The sequence below is a fragment of the Anomaloglossus baeobatrachus genome, chromosome 1 (assembly GCF_048569485.1).
Source record: "Anomaloglossus baeobatrachus isolate aAnoBae1 chromosome 1, aAnoBae1.hap1, whole genome shotgun sequence".
Taxonomy (NCBI): domain Eukaryota; kingdom Metazoa; phylum Chordata; class Amphibia; order Anura; family Aromobatidae; genus Anomaloglossus; species Anomaloglossus baeobatrachus.
This window is the reverse complement of record NC_134353.1, coordinates 860,427,036-860,445,997: the sequence shown is the minus strand read 5'-3', so window position 1 is coordinate 860,445,997 and position 18,962 is coordinate 860,427,036. Positions and strand designations below refer to the sequence as shown.

The window sequence follows — 18,962 nt, the reverse complement described above, 5'->3', positions numbered from 1 at the left end:
CAGCGAGCTAGCTTAGGCTGTCTGGGACTGTCGTCCGTGTCAGAGCCTTCACCCTGGAATGCCTGGGACCCCCCCGGAGCACTGATTATGTTCCAAATGAGGGTGGCCAGGGAGCATTGATCAAGACTGCCCATGGCCTGTTTGGACTGCAAAGTCCCTATCCCATGACAATCTATCAGCCGAAACTGCAACTCCGTCCCTGTCCCTGGACAGGGTTCACAGGTGGTTCCTTTGGCCACCTCTAGTAGAGACCCCGGCTGACCAAGTGCTACAGGGGAGCATTGCACACAATGGGGGTCAGTGGAACCTGCCGGTGGAACAGTATCACATGCAGTAAAAGCAGCATAGAAAGCCTGTGTTGCTTTTTTGCTGCTGTATTCTAGCCATCTATGCAATGTATAGCATACAAGCATAAGTACAATGAACACTTCAGCACATGCAATACAAGCAGCATAGAAAGCCTGTGCCTTGGCACCCTTGCTTTTTTGCTGCTGTTGTCCAGCCATCTAGGAGAATATAGCCAAGAGTAGCGACCGTACAGTGCAATGTATAGCATACAAGCATAAGTACAAATGAACACTTCAGCACATGCAATACAAGCAGCCTATAAAGCCTGTGCCTTGGCACCCATGCTTTTTTGCTGCTGTTGTCCAGCCATCTAGGAGAATATAGCCAAGAGTAGCGACCGTACAGTGCAATGTATAGCATACAAGCATAAGTACAAATGAACACTTCAGCACATGCAACACAAGCAGCATAGAAAACCTGTGCCTTAGCACCCTTGCTTTTTTGCTGCTGTTATCTCGCTATCTAGGAGGGCATATAGCCAAAAATAGCGACCTACAGTGCAGTGTATAGCATACAAGCATAAAATACAAATGGACACTTCGGTATTTAGTGGGGTCAGCACTTCAGGTGCTGCTTACCGCCCGCCTATAACGCGGGTGTGTGGTCGCCAGAGCCCTGTGACTGGTTTCCCAGAGCTTGTCTCCGTTCCCCAGCTCGGACTGCGTGTAGGAATGGCTGCCGGCGTCCTGTGAAGAGGGGCGGGCCGTGGGCGTGCCCCAGACAAGAGCGGGAAACTGGCGTCCCACTGTGTCCAGTGAAGGGGGCTGGAGAATGCAAAGCAGACTCCAGCCCTCGGCGCTGACTGTCTGTACAGCGTCCCGCCTCTCCCCTGACTGGCAGGGCTGGAGGCGGGAACGAAACGAAAACTAGGCCGCAAAGCCGGGGACTCGAGTAATAAGCGCGGCCGTCCATGTGCACGGCCAGCGCGGAAGTCCCCGGCGCACCACAAGTCCCAGCCGCGCCACAATGTAAAAAACACCCAGCAGCGGCTGGCGCGGCAGTTCCCAATACATAAAGTCACTCAGCAAAGCTGTAGTGAATAATAGCACGAGCGCTCCGCGCTGTTGCCCCCGGCGCACTAACACTCCCAGCAATGCTGGTGTGTGTGTGCGCGCTTGCCCGGGGACACAGAGTACCTTAATGTAGCAGGGCCTGTCCCTGACGATACTCAGCTCCATATCCAGCAGGTTCTCTGGGTCTGTGGATGGAGCCCGGTCTCAGTGCCTGGAGACCTGTAAGATCCCACTTCGCCCAGAGCCCTGAGGGGGGATGGGGAAGGAAAACAGCATGTGGGCTCCAGCCTCCGTACCCGCAATGGGTACCTCAACCTTAACAAACACCCGACAAAAGTGGGGTGAGAAGGGAGCATGCTGGGGGCCCCATATGGGCCCACTTTTCTTCCAACCGACATAGTCAGCAGCTGCTGCTGACTAAAAACAGTGGAGCTATGCGTGGATGTCTGACCTCCTTCGCACAAAGCTTGAAAACTGATCAGCCCGTGATCCCACGGGGGGTGTATAGCCAGAAGGGGAGGGGCCTTACACTTTTTAGTGTAATGCTTTGTGTGGCCTCCGGAGGCAGTAGCTATACACCAATCGTCTGGGTCTCCCAATGGAGCGCCGAAGAAAGTAGATTTTTTTGTGTAAAATATTTAATGGGCTAGTCTTTACCAGGAGGATATTAGAGAAAACACAACTAATGGTACATCTGGTAGAGCTCCTCAGAGGGCATAAAGCACTGGCATCACAATCATTCCTGGGCATCTTCTGTTACAGGTCATAATATACAAGACTAATATAGGCACAAGGAGGTACAGACTGAATGGTGTATCACGGTAATATGTACTCTACGATTACAAAAAAAAAAAAAAATATCAATAAATATATTTATATTAAGATTTTACCCTCTTTTACATACTTTAACTTTTAGTAAAGGGAATCGGTCACCAGATTTTTGCCACCCAATATGGGAACAGCATAACATAGGGGCGGAAATTCGGATTCCAGCGATGTGTCACTTACTGGACTACTTAGTGTAGTTTTAATAACATCACTGATTAATCAGCAGTAGATTATCATTAGAGGACTACTTGGCATGCTGCCAGGTAGTCCAGCATATTCATGAGTTCTGTATAACTCCAGCAGAGAAAGCATTGATTTTATCAAAATGACAGCAAACAGCCCAGTAAGTGACACATCACTGGAATCAGGGTCTCTGTCTCTTCATTGTGCTGCTTTCAGATGGGGGTGCAAAATCCTGGCGACAGAGTCCCTTTAAATAAAGTATATTTTTGCTAATAAAAGTAAATACTTTTAAAAACACACCATTTACGCTATACCACCTTCATTGGTTTTGTATATGCTCTTTGCAGATGCCTCATGACTTGTACAGTAGTTTTTCTTTAGGTGATTTAACAAAACAAAGTTAATATTTTGGAAGAAATTTCAATGTTCTTGCTTAATAGAAAGAGAAGCCTAAAATGAGTAAAAAAAAAAAATCCCCCAAAAATAAACGTTTGGGCTAGACTGTGGTCTTTAGTACAACCCTTGTCTATATAATCAACTAAGGCTATGAATGTCATGGTGTGGGTCTCACCATGTGGAATAGCAGTTTCCCCATTTGCCAGACCAGACTAAACCCTGCATTACATGGATGTCCATTTATATGAACAACCAACATGTAATTTTACATTTAGTAGATTGCTTTAGCAATAAGAACTGATCACATGGGGGTGACACGTCGGTCACATCAGCGTCTAATAAAACAAGTTATCATACAGCCCTTATAAAGGAGCCCTTATAGCCCATCAATCTAACGTTCAACCATAATGGGACACTTACCAGTGCTCCGTAAGGAGTAAAGGAATTTGTTTTGCCTTTAAGATTTTGTGTCATACTCTGAAAATTGCATGCTTTCCAACAGGCGGCATGACTGGCATTCTTAAACAGGGCTTTACGCTATTGTAGTAGTGAATATTTACGTTACTTACTCAAATTCAATGGCAAAGTATTTCAAGAAACCAATGAGAAGGTCGCCCAGGCTTGATGTATTTTTGGACACATATTGAGGGATATTGCGAGGAGCATGGTGGACAAGGTGCAACTGCATAGCAGGGTTAAAACATTCCTGTCAAAGATTAAAAAAAGCTATATGTATATATAATGTGAAATGCTATATACATATTATAGGATCACACAGGCATTTGGGAGACAGTTTTGGCTATGAAAACCAAGAAAATCCAATTTAGGCTAGGTTCACATTTCCGTTTTAAATCAGTCAGTGACGGATCAGTTGTTTTTTAGATGGCAACTGACGCAACGGATGTGTTTTTCACAGGATTCCTTTCACAGGCATCCTGTGAAGAAACTGATCCGTTGCGTCCGTTACATCCGCTGTGCATCCGTTTTTTGACGGATCAGTCATGATCAGTTTGTGTTTGGGGACAGCCAGTGGGAGTGCCAAACAGGCTGGGCATGCTCAGTAGACCATGACGGAATCCAGCGCTGGATTCCGTTGTAAGACGGATTACGACGGAATCCAGCACCATAGACAAACATTACAAGCTTGACGGATGGCGAAGGATTCCTGCGCGGTGCAGTAATTTTGACGGCCCGAAAAACGATACATTCTGCGTTGCTCCCGCCTGGCGGTCAGTCCAAAAACGACTGAGCGCAGTGCAGCGGATGCAACGCAAGGTAATCAGTCGCACTCCGCCACTAATACAAGTCTATGGGACAAAACGGAATCCGCTAAACGGATGCAGTTATTTACCAGAGCCGCGGATTGTGACTGATACAATTTAACGGAAATGTGAACCTAGCCTAATAGGGCGCACAATGGAAAACTGATGTTACACCAATGTTGTACTGATGCATGACTGACAGAATGGAGTCTTCGGTGCTTATGGCATCACTCCATCAGCTGCAACACTCAGCATCAGGGACAGTTTTGCTTGGACTGTGGCGTAGACTACATCCAACACATCTGGTAAGCCTGATCCATCTGGCTCATTGCTGTAAGTGTAGATTGTAGCCCCAGAACTCAGAACTAACTATAAACATGCACTTACAGCTCAAACCCACTGATTATGCTGCATTTTGTGAGTATGATGCACAATCAGTGGAGGAGTGTAGTGTCTGCCTTAGATAGCACAGAAGACCCTTTTTTTTTCTAATTTCAAAACATCATTTGAAAAAAGTTACACTGTAAACCTGTATATTAGCGCCTACATACATACATACATACATACATACATACATACATACATACATACATACATACATATATATAAAAAAAAGCTAAGGTACTTACTGGGTATTTTTTTTGTAGAGATGGAAGAATTGGTTCAGGTAGCGCTAGAAAAACAAATGATAGACTTTTAATCTGAAAGTAAACATAGGTGTACACAGCGGCTATACATTGCTTACCCTTGGTGGCTGCAGATATCAGCTGATTTTGGGGGTGCCTACTGACTGACCCCCATCGATCTGACATGACAATCTATCCTGCAGATAAGTCATCAGTCCAGGATGACCCCTATAAAAGGAGCTTTCCAGGATTAAAGTTTTTGTTTAATGTCCATAGGCTTGGCCGGCGTAAAAACATCAAACTGAGCTTTACTCATCATGCACCACTGCCGATACCCCAACTACAGCACATGCCCGATGCAAGTAATCACTGGTTCAGAAGTGTCATGGTGACTACATCCAGGGCCGTATTTGCCACTAGGCACCCGTGGTCCCGTGCCTAGGGCGGCACGTTGCGGGAAGCGGCACTTTCTGGCAGCAAAAAAAAAAAAAAAAAAATATAATTTTTTTTTTTTTACATCCCCGCCCCCCCCGTCCCTCCCTCCGTTACACTCGGCTGTGTTCCGGGGGGGGGGGGGGGGGGGGGGGTTGGGAGGGAGGACAGGCGCACTTCTGCTGTCTATTTAAATGCATGGCGGGCGGCAGGCATAGTGAGCCGACTAGCCCAGGAAGTTCCATGGCCTGCACTTCCGGGGTCAGAGGCGCGCGGGGCGCGACAGTCCAGCTCACTGCCCCGTGCTGCAGCGTCCAATCCTGCAGATGGACACACGCCGCGGAGGAGGACGCGTCTGCAGCTGGAGCAAGCCAGAAGAGGAGCCAGCCAGAGCAGGGCGGCGAGCACAGGAGCAGGTAAGGCAGAGCCTAGAATGTATGGGCACCTTACAGGTTAGTTGATGATCGTTGCAAATTGCGATGCCTCTTTTTGTCCACTGTAATCATGCAAGGGGAGGCTGGGGGGAGAGAGGCTGAGGCTGGGGAGGCTGGGAAGAGAGAGAGGCTGGGGGGAGGCTGGGAAGAGAGAGAGGCTGGGGGGAGGCTGGGAAGAGAGGGAGGCTGGGAAGAGAGAGAGGCTGGGGGGAGGCTGGGAAGAGAGAGAGGCTGAGGCTGGGAAGAGAGAGGGCTGGGAAGAGAGAGAGGCTGAGGCTGGGAAGAGAGACTGAGACTGGGGGGAGGCTGGGAAGAGAGAGGCTGAGGTTGGGGGGAGGCTGGGAAGAGAGAGGCTGGAAGAGAGAGGCTGAGGCTGGGGGGAGTCTGGGAAGAGAGAGGCTGAGGCTGGGGGGAGAGAGGCTGAGGCTGGGGGGGGAGGCTGGGGGGAGAGAGAGGCTAAGGCTGGGGGGAGAGAGAGGCTGAGGCTGGGGGGAGAGAGAGAGGCTGAAGCTGAGGGGGAGAGAGAGGCTGGGAGAAGAGAGGCTGATTCTGGGGGAGGCTGGGAGGGGGAGGCTGATGCTGAGGGAGGCTGATTCTGGGGGAGGCTGGAGGGGGAGGCTGATGCTGAGGGAGGCTGATGCTGAGGGAGGCTGATGCTGAGGGAGGCTGGGAGGGGGAGGGGGAGGCTTGGAGGAGGGAAGCTGATGCTGAGGGAGACTTGGAGGAGGGAGGCTGAGGGAGGAGGGAGGCTGAGGCTGGGGGAGGAGGGAGGCTGAGGCTGGGGGGAGAGGGAGGCTGAGGCTGGGGGAGGCTGATGCTGGGGGAGGCTGGGAGGAGAGAGGCTGATGCTGGGGAGGCTGGGAGGGTGAGGCTTGGAGGAGGGAAGCTGATGCTGAGGGAGGCTTGGAGGAGGGAGGCTGATGCTGAGGGAGGAGGGAGGCTGATGCTGGGGAGGCTGGGAGGAGAGAGGCTGATGCTGGAGGAGGCTGGGAGGAGAGAGGCTGATGCTGGAGGAGGCTCATGCTGGGGGAGGCTGGGAGGAGAGAGGCTGATGCTGGAGGAGCTCATGCTGGGGGAGGCTGGGAGGAGAGAGGCTGATGCTGGAGGAGGCTCATGCTGGGGGAGACTGGGAGCAGAGAGGCTGATTCTGGAGGAGGCTCATGCTGGGGGAGGCTGGGGGGAGAGAGGCTGATGCTGGGGGAGAGGCCTGCTGCTGGAGGCGGGGGGAGAGAGGCTGCTGCTGGGGGAATGGGAGAGAGGGGCCAATGCTAGAGACAGAGGACAAGGGTTGAGGGATAGAGCAATGACAATATCGATGGGGGGGGAGTGTAAGGACTCAGAATAAGAGGGGGGCAGCATTGGGAGCTCATTATGGAGAAGGGGCAGCATGTGTGGGCTCAGTATGGAGTGGAACAATGTAGGGGGAGTCAATATCAAGAGTGGAGTAGTGTGTGTGTGGGGGGTCTCAGCATAAGCGCTAGTGTGGTGGTCTTAGTATGATGAGTGGGGCAGCATGGAGGTGTCATTATGGAAAAGAGGAAGGCAGCATTAGGAGCTCATGGAAAGGGGCAGCATGCATGGGACACTGAGGAGGGAGCAGCATGCATGGGACATTGTGAGGAGGGGCAGCATGCATGGGACATTGTGAGGAGAGGGCAGCATGCATGGGACACTGAGGAGGGGCAGCATGCATGGGACACTGTGAGGAGCAGCATGCATGGGACATTGTGAGGAGGGGAAGATGCAGGGACATTGTGAGGAGGGGGCAGCATGCATGGGACATTGTGAGGAGGGGGCAGCATGCATGGGACATTGTGAGGAGGGGGCAGCATGCATGGGACATTGTGAGGAGGGGGCAGCATGCATGGGACATTGTGAGGAGGGGGGCATGCATGGGACATTGTGAGGAGGGGGCAGCATGCATGGGACATTGTGAGGAGGGGGCAGCATGCATGGGACATTGTGAGGAGGGGGCAGCATGCATGGGACATTGTGAGGAGGGGCAGCATGCATGGGACATTGTGAGGAGGGGAGGAGGGCTGAGGGGGGCATGCATGGGACATTGTGAGGAGGGGGCAGCATGCATGGGACATTGTGAGGAGGGGCAGCATGCATGGGACATTGTGAGGAGGGGGCAGCATGCATGGGACATTGTGAGGAGGGGGCAGCATGCATGGGACATTGTGAGGAGGGGGCAGCATGGGACATTGTGAGGAGGGGCAGCATGCATGGACACTGAGGAGGGGCAGCATGTATGGGACACTGAGGAGGGGGGCAGCATGCATGGGACACTGAGGAGGGGGCAGCATGCATGGGACATTGTGAGGAGGGGGCAGCATGCATGGGACATTGTGAGGAGGGGGCAGCATGCATGGGACATTGTGAGGAGGGGGCAGCATGCATGGGACATTGTGAGGAGGGGGCAGCATGCATGGACATTGTGAGGAGGGGGCAGCATGCATGGGACATTGTGAGGAGGGGGCAGCATGCATGGGACATTGTGAGGAGGGGGCAGCATGCATGGGACATTGTGAGGAGGGGGCAGCATGCATGGGACATTGCTGAGGAGGGGGGCAGCATGCATGGGACACTGTGAGGAGGGGACAGCATGATGTGAGGACAATGTGCAGATCATATTTCATAATTGAGGAATGTGTGGTGGGTATAATTTATAAGGGAGGGCAGTGTGTAGTTTATTAGGGGCAGTGTGGACAGTCACAGTATATAAGTGGGGACGGTGTGGTGGAAATATTTTATACCCATGCTATGTTTTGATGTGCCTGTGGTGATCCCCATTGGGGGGGGGGGTTCGTGCCCTTCGTTTCTCATTGATACTTTTTAGGCTATGTGCGCACGTTGCGCAAATACATGCAGTTTACGCTGCGCTTTGTAGCGCAGCGTAACTGCATGCGTCCTGCGTCCCCTGCACAGTCTATGGAGATTGTGCAGGGGCCGTGCGCACGTGGCTACTGCCGAAGCGCTGCGTAAAAAGAAGTGACATGTCACTTCTTTCCTGCGCTTTGCCGGCAGCTCCTGCTCTGTCTATGGCAGGAGCTGCAGGCAGAGCGCATGGAATCGGCGCTCACTACGGACATTTTCTGCAGCGATTTAGAAGCGCACATGTGCTCTTCAGATCGCTGCAGAAATTTCTGCAGTGAACTGTACGCAACGTGCGCACATAGCCTTAAAGTGTTTTACAGAGTAGATCTGCCTTAAACAGATGTCGTGTGCGAAAACTCAGTTTTACGTTGTCAATAAGGGGCGCGACCACTTAAAGTGCCTAGGGCAGCATGAAGGCAAAATACAGCCCTGACTACATCAGAATCACAACCAAGCCAATGATTGCCTGCAGTGGTCATACTGTATTTGTGACGTCAACACTGCAGCCTCGTTAAATACTGCAGGCAATGGAGAGACAGAAAGTGAATCTCCATTTGCTCTGGGCAATCCTATGGACAAAAAAGGTTTTTCAGGATTACATTTTTAGGCGCTCTCAGTAAAGTGATTGGTGACTGCCTAGACAAAAATTATTATAAAAAATCAAAATGCTAAGATTTAGTCACACTAATAAATGTAACAACCAGCTCATGTGCTGGGCATGCTTTTCAATGATGATGCCCAGAGAGATAACCAAGGATAGCACATGCCTAATGTGCAGGTATACCCATTCATCTGGCTTCATTATGGTATCTTACAGGCTGCCTCATGTAGAATTGATTTATCACCAGATTTCAAAAAACAAAACACCTGATGAGACTGGTGTACGTACTTTGAAATTAAAAAAAAAAAAAGTTTGTAAAATTCAGAAAGTGAGCATTTTATAACTTAATATGACTTATACAGCCATTCTGATGTGGATCTTAAAACTAAGTGCACCAGCCTTATCAGGTCTAAGGCTATGTGCGCACTAGTGCGTTTTACCCGCGGATTTACCCGCGGATTTGCCACGGAAATTTCATGAGAAATGTCTGCAATCTTTGTGCAGACATTTCAGCAAATCCTATGTGAAAAAAAGTTAGCTGTGCGCACACTGCGGATTTTTCTCAAGAAATTTCCTTGAGAAGAATTTCTTGAGAAAATTTCTTGAGAAAATGAGCATGTCAATTCTTTTCCTGCGGATTTCGGCAGTACAGCCTGCAAAATCCGCAGGGAACAACCTGTGGGAAAATCGCGGGCAAATCCGCATGCGGATTTGGTGCGGATTTTTTCCGGAGGTCGGGAAATCTTCCACTCCCAGAAGTTTCTCAAGAAATTTTCTTGAGAAACTTCACAGTTCTAGTGCGCACATAGCCTTAGGCTGCTTTCACACCTCCAGGTTTTAGCAGAGCCGGCCAATCCGGCTCTAAAACCTATGCAACGGATGCGGCGACAATACGGCATCCTTTGCATAAGTTTGTTACACGCGGCCTGTCCGGTTTTTGCCGCTTGCAGCAGGCTACGGAGCATTCGCAGTGGAAAAAAAAAAAAAAACCGCATGCGGCGGCCTGATGCGGTTTTTGCCGCAGGACGCCGCATGCGGCATCCATAGGCATGCATTGCAAATCGCGCCGCATCGGCCGGATGCGGCGCGATGCGTTTTCTTTGCCGGACAAAAAAAACGTGCCAGGCAACATTCCATCTGGCCGCCGCATCAGCTAAATCTGCCGCATGCTGCAAAAACCAAACGGGAACGCAAGCCCACGCGGCACAATACGGCACTAATGTAAGTCTATGCAAAAAACCGGCAACCTGTGGCAAAAAAAACCGGTTGCGTTTTTTCTGCAAAGCGCCGGATTGTGCCGCACAGGAAAAAAACAGATGTGTGAAAGCAGCCTAAGAGGTTTAATAAAGTGGAGTTTGCATTGTGAAACCTGGTGATAGAACTGCCTCAAAAGTAGTCTGTAACGTTATCACAAGAGACAGGTACGTTTTAGGTTTGACCCTGCAGATAAAAAGCTATATTGGAGCCCTCATAAATATAAACCTGAATGTGGAAAAGACATGCTATTTTTCCACCAGAGAATCTGTTGAGACTTTGGTCCACAAATTCTGTTAGATCTGACAGGAAGCGATCTGTGATACCAACTAGGAAAAAAAAAAAATCTGTGATACCATGAACTGAGTCTGATGAGCAGACCTACAGGGGAATTGCAGTAAAGAGACATTATCAACTATTTGTGAGATATCTGAATAGGATATTGTTCTGAGTCTGACCGCTGAGACCCCCACCAATCGCCTGAATCTCAATTTCAGAGAATTTTAAAAAAAAAACAAAAAAACCCAAACAGTTATATCTGTGATCGGTCAGGGTCATTGTGTTCGGATGGCCAACTAGTGATGAGCAAATAGTAACAATTCGTTTTTGGATTACAGTGGAACCTTTGTTTACGAGAACAATCCGTTCTGGGGAGTGTGCTTGTAAACCAAGTTACTCGTCTAGCAAAGCAAAATTTCCATAGGAAACGATGCAAGCTCAGACAATTTGTTCCACAACTTGTTCAATGTCCCATCCTGGTCCCCTAATGTGCCAAAACACACACACACACACACACACACACACACACACACACACACACACACACACACACACACACACACACACACACACACACACACACACTTCCATCACCAGCCTCCTGGTTCTTGTAGTTCACCGGTACAGGATGTGTATTGGGTAACAATCACGACCGATGCCGGAGCTTGCGCTGACATCAAAGGCATGAGCGCTTGCTCTCTGTTTGGCCAGCGCGCTGCCTTTGGGTAGCAACTGACAGCGGAAGTTTCCTCCATCGTCGCGATAGTTACCCGATACACATCCTGTACCTGCGAACTACAAGAACCAGGAGGCCAGCGATGGAACGGAAGATAAGGTGAGCATAATATGTGTGTGTGCGCATGTTTGTGTGACCTTCAAGAGCGGGTCATAGCGCAGTTAAAGTACGAAACCGGAAGTGTGTGCGGTGAGTATTTGCTCGTACAGCAAAACTTGCTCGTAAACAGTTACAAATTTACAGCAAGCTTTGCTGCGTATAGCGAAATACTCACAAACCGGGTTACTTGTAAACCGAGGTTCCACTGTATTTGTAACAAACACAGTCATATTCCAGTATTCATCACGAATAATGAACCTAATGCCAGTCAATGGGGAACCCGAACATTTTTCTTGTCTTGACAAATACTGGAATTGTGCTCAGTATTCGGTCAGCATTATCCGAACACATAGTTACTATTCGCCCATCACTAGTTATCACCTCTATTGCAGATAAGTGAGAATTACTTCTTAGGTTATGGTTGCCATTACATTGCAGTGCAATACATGTGAATGATGCACTGCATCACCAATAGTACTCGGACCGGCAAGTCACAAAAAATCCAACTTGCTCGTCACAATACACACACTATTACAAAAACTGCAAATGTTACTGTGTGAACGCAGCCTTAATCCCAAAACTAGGGTGGTGAAATGCTGGCTGAAGAGGTTATATGCACATCTACTAATCCAGTTGTTGAATATGCAGTAAATTGGAAATGATGCGCTCGCAACACTGTGGGCTCCCAGCACGGCAGCTCAGTCCTCTGCAGAGATTTCTTCCCCCTCATTCTAGCCCACTCCCTAGTCTCTCACAAAGCCTTTTTGCCTTCTTTGTGCAGCTAATCATGCAAGCAGTGCCTTTCTTCACTAATGATGACTGTACTACTGCAGAGTCAGTGCACAGCTGTGAGTAAGTCAGGCCCACAGGGAAAAAAGGAACTCTGCAAAGCACTCAGCCCCCACAAGACCCTGCACACCCTTCACTTTCCAGTCTGAGATCTGTGCCCTCGCCTTACATGCACCACAATGTTTCTGCACAGTGTACACCGCTTTTTACTTACTTTGTAAATAGTGCAAAACCATCAAAACAAGACTATAGCTGCTTAAGGTTCCTCGGCTGGCATCATTTATACCATGGTGCCCGGCCCAGCGCTTAACAACCAGTACTAATGGACGAACACGGTTCTCTGCTGTGGAAGAAGAAAACAAGTTTTAGTGGTAACCTGACAAGCAAAATATATTTATACCCTCAGTGGTGCGTCCATTGTAAATACATTAATCTGCAATAGTAAATCTTACTTTACTGAAAACTGTATAGATGGGTCTTACTTAAACATATAAAGGGAATGGATCACGTGAAAATAAACAATTTTCTAAATGTAAAATCTTCAATAAACACAGAAAAATAAAATGCACATTTTCATTGACACAATCTACATTAAAGTGACTTCCAGGCTTATTTACAGAGGCTCAGCCTCCTCAGGACATGTGCAGTGATTTATTGTCCTCAGTGATGTCCTCTGTGTGCACCAATGAGCTGTGAGACATTTATACACAGGGACCAATCAGTGAAGGCGGAGCTGCAGAGGGAGGAAGAAAGCCTAACCAATGATGAGACAATAGGTGTGTCTCAGACTACCTCAGTCTCCACTGTAGACATTGCTGATAAACTGTAGTCACAGAGGACTGCTCTGCACTAATGCTGCTAAGCTTAAAAAAACAAAAAAAAAACAACACACAGACACACTGCATGCAGTAGGAAAATAAGACAGTGAGTAATCTACACCATGTGGTACTGGATTTGAATATTCTTTTAAAAAGGGAACTGGTCAGCAGATTTTTCCCATATAAACTTTGGCCTCCACTAGTAAAGTAAGCTCCTTTTTATATACAGTACAGACAAACGTTTGGACACACCTTCTCATCTCTAGAACAACTGTTAAGAGGAGACTTTGTGCAGCAGGCCTTCATGGTAAAATAGCTTCTAGGAAACCACTGCTAAGGACAGGCAACAAGCAGAAGAGACTTGTTTGGGCTAAAGCACACAAGGAATGGACATTAGACCAGTGGAGATCTGTGCTTTGGTCTGATGAATCCAAATTTGAGATCTTTGGATCCAACCACCATGTCTTTGTAGAAAAGGTGAACGGATGGACTCTACATGGCTGGTTCCCACCGTGAAACACGGAGGAGGTGGTGTGATGGTGTGGGGGTGCTTTGCTGGTAAGACTGTTGGGGATTTATTCAAAATTGAAGGCATACAGAACCAGCATGCCTACCACAGCATCTTGCAGCGGCATGCTATTCCATCTGGTTTGCGTTTAGTTAGACCATCATTTATTGTTCAACTGGACATTGGCCCCAAACACACTTTTAGGCTGTGTAAGGGCTATTTGACTAAGAAGGAAAGTGATTGGGTTCTACGCCAGATGACCTGGTCTCCACAGTCACCAGACCTGAACCCAATCGAGATGGTTTGGGGTGAGCTGGAACGCAGAGTGAAGGAAAAAGGGCCAACAAGTGCTAAGCATCTCTGGGAACTCCTTCAAGACTGTTGGAAGACCATTTCCGGTGACTTCCGGTGCCATCAATGGCAGCCCCCATAAAGCGGTGGATTCCGCGTCTGACAGCCCACACAGCATTTTCCCTCACACATGTGCTACTGAGGAAGGTCCACATAGGACCAAAAACGTTTTTGTTACGCACATGAATAAATATTTCTTCAAATCATCTTGGGAGTGCCTTGTATACTTCTCACTATTTGGCTTTGGAACCTGAAGTGCACCCCAATATCTCCTAGACGCATATATAGGAAGTGCCATTCTCTTCTTGCCATGCTATTATGTGACCGGAGCATGGGACACGGAAGTTGCCGCACTGCCACTGTACTGTATCAAAACCGGCGAAAAGCTTCCCGATCCGCTCCCACCCTCCGCTCTCCCCTATCTGCTGCCCGCACCCCCACTTCTCACCCCCGTGATATGTGCTCCCAGCTCCCCCCACCTGTCACCCCCGTGATGTGCGCCCCCTCACCTGTCACTCCCGTGATGTGCGCCCCCTCACCTGTCACTCCCGTGATGTGCGCCCCCTCACCTGTCACTCCCGTGATGTGCGCCCCATCACCTGTCACCCCCGTGATGTGCGCCCCATCACCTGTCACCCCCGTGATGTGCGCCCCCTCACCTGTCACCCCCGTGATGTGCGCCCCCTCACCTGTCACCCCCGTGATGAGCGCCCCCTCACCTGTCACCCCCGTGATGAGCGCCCCCTCACCTGTCACCCCCGTGATGAGAGCCCCCTCACCTGTCACCCCCGTGATGAGAGCCCCCTCACCTGTCACCCCCGTGATGAGAGCCCCCTCACCTGTCACCCCCGTGATGAGAGCCCCCTCACCTGTCACCCCCGTGATGTGCCCTCCCTCACCTGTCACCCCCGTGATGTGCCCTCCCTCACCTGTCACCCCCGTGATGTGCCCTCCCTCACCTGCCACCCCCGTGATGTGCCCTCCCTCACCTGTCACCCCCGTGATGTGCCCTCCCTCACCTGTCACCCCCGTGATCTGCTGCCCGCTCTCCGCTCACCTGTCACCCCCGTGATCTGCGCTCCCTCTACCACCTCTCACTCTCCCCGATTTGCTGCCTCCATCTCCTGTGATCCTGCTGCCTAGATCCATCTTGTAAGGTAACTACCCCAATCTCACCTCCCACTCCCCTTCCCCCCATCCTCCGCCGCTCCTGCATCCACTGCGCCCTCTCCCATCCGCCGCCACCCTATCCCAGTCGCCGCCTTCTCACATTCACAGATGCTCCATTTATATGCCGCTGATCCCCATCTGCTGCCCCCCCATCTGCCGCTGTTCTGATCCATCCTGTAAGTATTGTTCGTGGCTCTTTTCTAACTATCCCCAATCGCATCTCCCACTCCCTCCACCCCTCTCCTCCCCCACCTGCTTGCCGCCAAGTGCTGATCAGCTACGTGATTGGCTGATCAGGTACGTAATTGTTGCTCGAGAAAAACACAACTTGAACAATTAGGTACCTGATCAGCAATCGTCCTGCAGTCGTACTCTACTTTGGAAAGGACTTCTTTTTTCCATCCCACCTAATCCCCCCCTTTTTGCAGAACATCCGTGCGTGCGCCCTCATTTTTTTTTTTACGCCATTGGGTTCTAGTTTCCAAAATGGGGTCACATGTGGAGGAGCTCCATTGTTTCGGCACCTCAGGGGGTCTCCAAACACAACATGGAATACGCTAATTATTTCACAAAATTTTGCGTTTGAAAAGTCAAATGACGCTCCTTGCATTTTGAGCCCTGCTGTGCGCTCAAACATTTGATTTCCACCACACATGAGGTATTTGTGTACTCAGGAAAAATTGCACCATACATTTTATGGTGCAATTTTTCCTGATACCCTTTTGAAAAGAAGGGAATTTTGTTACTTACCGTAAATTCCTTTTCTTCTAGCTCCTATTGGGAGACCCAGACGATTGGGTGTATAGCTACTGCCTCCGGAGGCCACACAAAGCATTACACTAAAAAGTGTAAGGCCCCTCCCCTTCTGGCTATACACCCCCAGTGGGATCACTGGCTCACCAGTTTTAGTGCAAAAGCAAGAAGGAGGAAAGCCAATAACTGGTTTAAACAAATTCACTCCGAGTAACATCGGAGAACTGAAAAACCGTTCAACATGAACAACATGTGTACCCGAAACAACCCAAAAATCCCGAAGGACAACAGGGCGGGTGCTGGGTCTCCCAATAGGAGCTAGAAGAAAAGGAATTTACGGTAAGTAACAAAATTCCCTTCTTCTTCGTCGCTCCATTGGGAGACCCAGACGATTGGGACGTCCAAAAGCTGTCCCTGGGTGGGTAAAGAAATACCTTATGTTAGAGCTGCGAAGACAGCCCTCCCCTACGGGGAGGCAACTGCCGCCTGCAGGACTCTTCAACCTAGGCTGGCGTCCGCCGAAGCATAGGTATGCACCTGATAATGTTTGGTGAAAGTGTGCAGACTCGACCAGGTAGCTGCCTGGCACACCTGTTGAGCCGTAGCCTGGTGTCGTAATGCCCAGGACGCACCCACGGCTCTGGTTGAATGGGCCTTCAGCCCTGATGGAACCGGAAGCCCAGCAGAACGGTAGGCTTCAAGAATTGGTTCTTTGATCCATCAAGCCAGGGCGGCCTTAGAAGCCTGCGACCCTTTGCGCTTACCAGCGACAAGGACAAAGAGTGCATCCGAACGGCGCAAGGGCGCCGTGCGAGAAATGTAGATGCGGAGTGCTCTCACCAGATCTTGAAGCTGACTCCTCCGCTGGGGGAGCTGAGGGAGAAAGATCCAACATTCCATTGATGGACGCTATAGGATCATTCCTTATGGCGTCACCATCCGGTGTATCCGGAGTGAGAGCGGTGTCAGGATCAAAGTCCTGATGAGCTACGTCTGCCTCATCATACAGAGAGTCTTCCTGGGACCCCCCCCCGGAGCACCGATGTTATTCCAAATGAGGGTGGCCAGGGAGCAATGCTCCAGATTGCCCATGGCCTGTCCGGACTGCAAGTCTCTATCCCATTGCAACTCCGTCCCTGTCCTTGGACAGGGTTGAGAGGTGGTTCTTTTGGCCACGTCAAGTAGAGACCCCGGCTGACCAAGTGCTACAGGGGAGCATTGCACACAATGGGGTTCAGTGCCGTGGAACAGTATCACATGCAGTAAAAACAGCATCGAAAGCCTGTGTTGCTTATATGCTGCTGCCGACTTATAGAGCCAAGAATGGCGACCGTACAGTGCAATGTATAGCATACAAGCATAAAGTACAAATGAACACTGCAGCCCATGCAGTACAAGCAGCATAGAAAGCCTGTGCCTTGGCACCCTTGCTTTTTTGCTGCTGTTGTCTAGCCATCTAGGGGAATATGGCCCAGAATAGCGACCATACAGTGCAATGTATAGCATACAAGCATAAGTACAAATGAACACTGCAACACCTGCAATACAAGCAGCATAGAAAAAAACCTGTGCCTCAACACCCTTGCTTTTCTGCTGCTGTAGTCTAGCCATTCTATGGCGAATATAGCCAAGACTAGCGACCGTACAGTGCAGTGTATAGCATACAAGCATAAATACACATGAACACCTCAGTACGTGCAATACAAGCAGCATAGAAAGCCTGTGCCTTAGCACCCATGCTTTCCTGCTGCTGATGTGTCGCCATCTAAGAGGGCATATAGCCAAAAATAGCGACCTATGCAGTGTAAGCATAAAATACAAATGGACAAACTGCGGTATTTAGTGTCAGCACTTCATGTGCCGCTTACCGCCCGCCTATAAGCGGGTGTGTGGTCGCCCTAGTCCTGTGCCTGGTTGCCCAGAGTCCGTTCTCTCAGCTCGGACTGCAGGAATGGCTGCCGGCGTCCTTCTCCAGCTCGTGTGAGTAGGGGCGGGCCGTGGGCGTGCCCCAAGTCAGAGCGGGAAACCGGCGTCCCACAGTGTCCAGTGAGAGGGCTGGAGCATGTAAATAAGGCTCCAGCCCTCGGCGCTGTTGATTGTACAGCGTCTCTCCCCTACCCTGATTGACAGGGTGGGGGGCGGGAACGAAGCGGAGCTAGGCCGCAAAAGCCGGGGACTGGATTTATAAGCGCCGCCGCCGTAAAAGCGCGGTCGGCGCTAAGTCCCCGGCGCACTACAAGTCCCAGCCGCGCCGCCCCGCTCCCGGAGCGTCCGGCGCGGTAGTTCCCAATAATAAAGTCACTCAGCTAGGCTGCAGTGACTGTAACCCTTTACTGTCCCCGGCGCACTAGCACACCCAGCAAGTCTGGAGTGTGCTGTGCCTGTGTGTACGGGGACACAGAGTACCTGAATGGTGCAGGGCCATGTCCCTGAACGGCACTCCCGCTCCACATCCAGCAGGTTCAATGGGTCTGTGGATGGAGCCCGGCCTCAGGGCTTTGGGGCCGGTAAGATCCCACTTCCTCAGAGCCCCTCAGGGGGATGGGGAAGGAAAACAGCATGTGGGCTCCAGCCGCCGTACCAGCAATAGGTACCTCAACCTTACAAACCACCAGTGGGGTGAGAAGGGAGCATGCTGGGGGCCCCATATGGGCCCTCTTTTCTTCCATCCGATATAGTCAGCAGCTACTGCTGACTAAACAGTGGAGCTATGCGTGGATGTCTGACCTCCTTCGCACAAAGCCGAAAACTGGTGAGCCAGTGATCCCACTGGGGGTGTATAGCCAGAAGGGGAGGGGCCTTACACTTTTTAGTGTAATGCTTTGTGTGGCCTCCGGAGGCAGTAGCTATACACCCAATCGTCTGGGTCTCCCAATGGAGCGACGAAGAAAAAAAAGCTACCTAGTTGAAGTAACAATTTTGTGGTAAAAAATTTCCACAGCTCAACTTTATTAACTTTTGTGAAGCCCCCAGAGGTTCAAAGTGCTCAATAAACATCTAGATAAATTCCATGAGGGGTCTAGTATCCAAAATGGGGTCACATGTGGGGCAGCTCCACTGTTTCGGCACCTCAGGGGCTCTCCAAACGCAACATGGTGTGGCTAATGATTCCAGCTAATTTTCTGTTCAAAAAGTCAAATGACGCTCCTTTTTAGAGTCCTGCCATGCGCCCAAACAGTGTTTTTTCGCCACATATGAGGTA

At 50.2% G+C, this 18,962-nt stretch overlaps 1 protein-coding gene across 1 annotated transcript in view; it reads right to left on the bottom strand.

The window, feature by feature from the left end:
- The window catches only part of TENT2 (terminal nucleotidyltransferase 2), a 125,585-nt gene that overhangs the window by 38,604 nt on the left and 68,019 nt on the right, over positions 1-18,962 (bottom strand). Inside the window, exons 9-11 of the mRNA XM_075325773.1 lie at positions 12,375-12,503; positions 4,660-4,703; positions 3,338-3,474 (exon numbers count right to left, since the gene is read on the bottom strand). Of these exons, the coding sequence (XP_075181888.1) occupies positions 3,338-3,474; positions 4,660-4,703; positions 12,375-12,503 (310 nt within the window). The remainder of the gene's footprint in view (positions 1-3,337; positions 3,475-4,659; positions 4,704-12,374; positions 12,504-18,962) is intronic.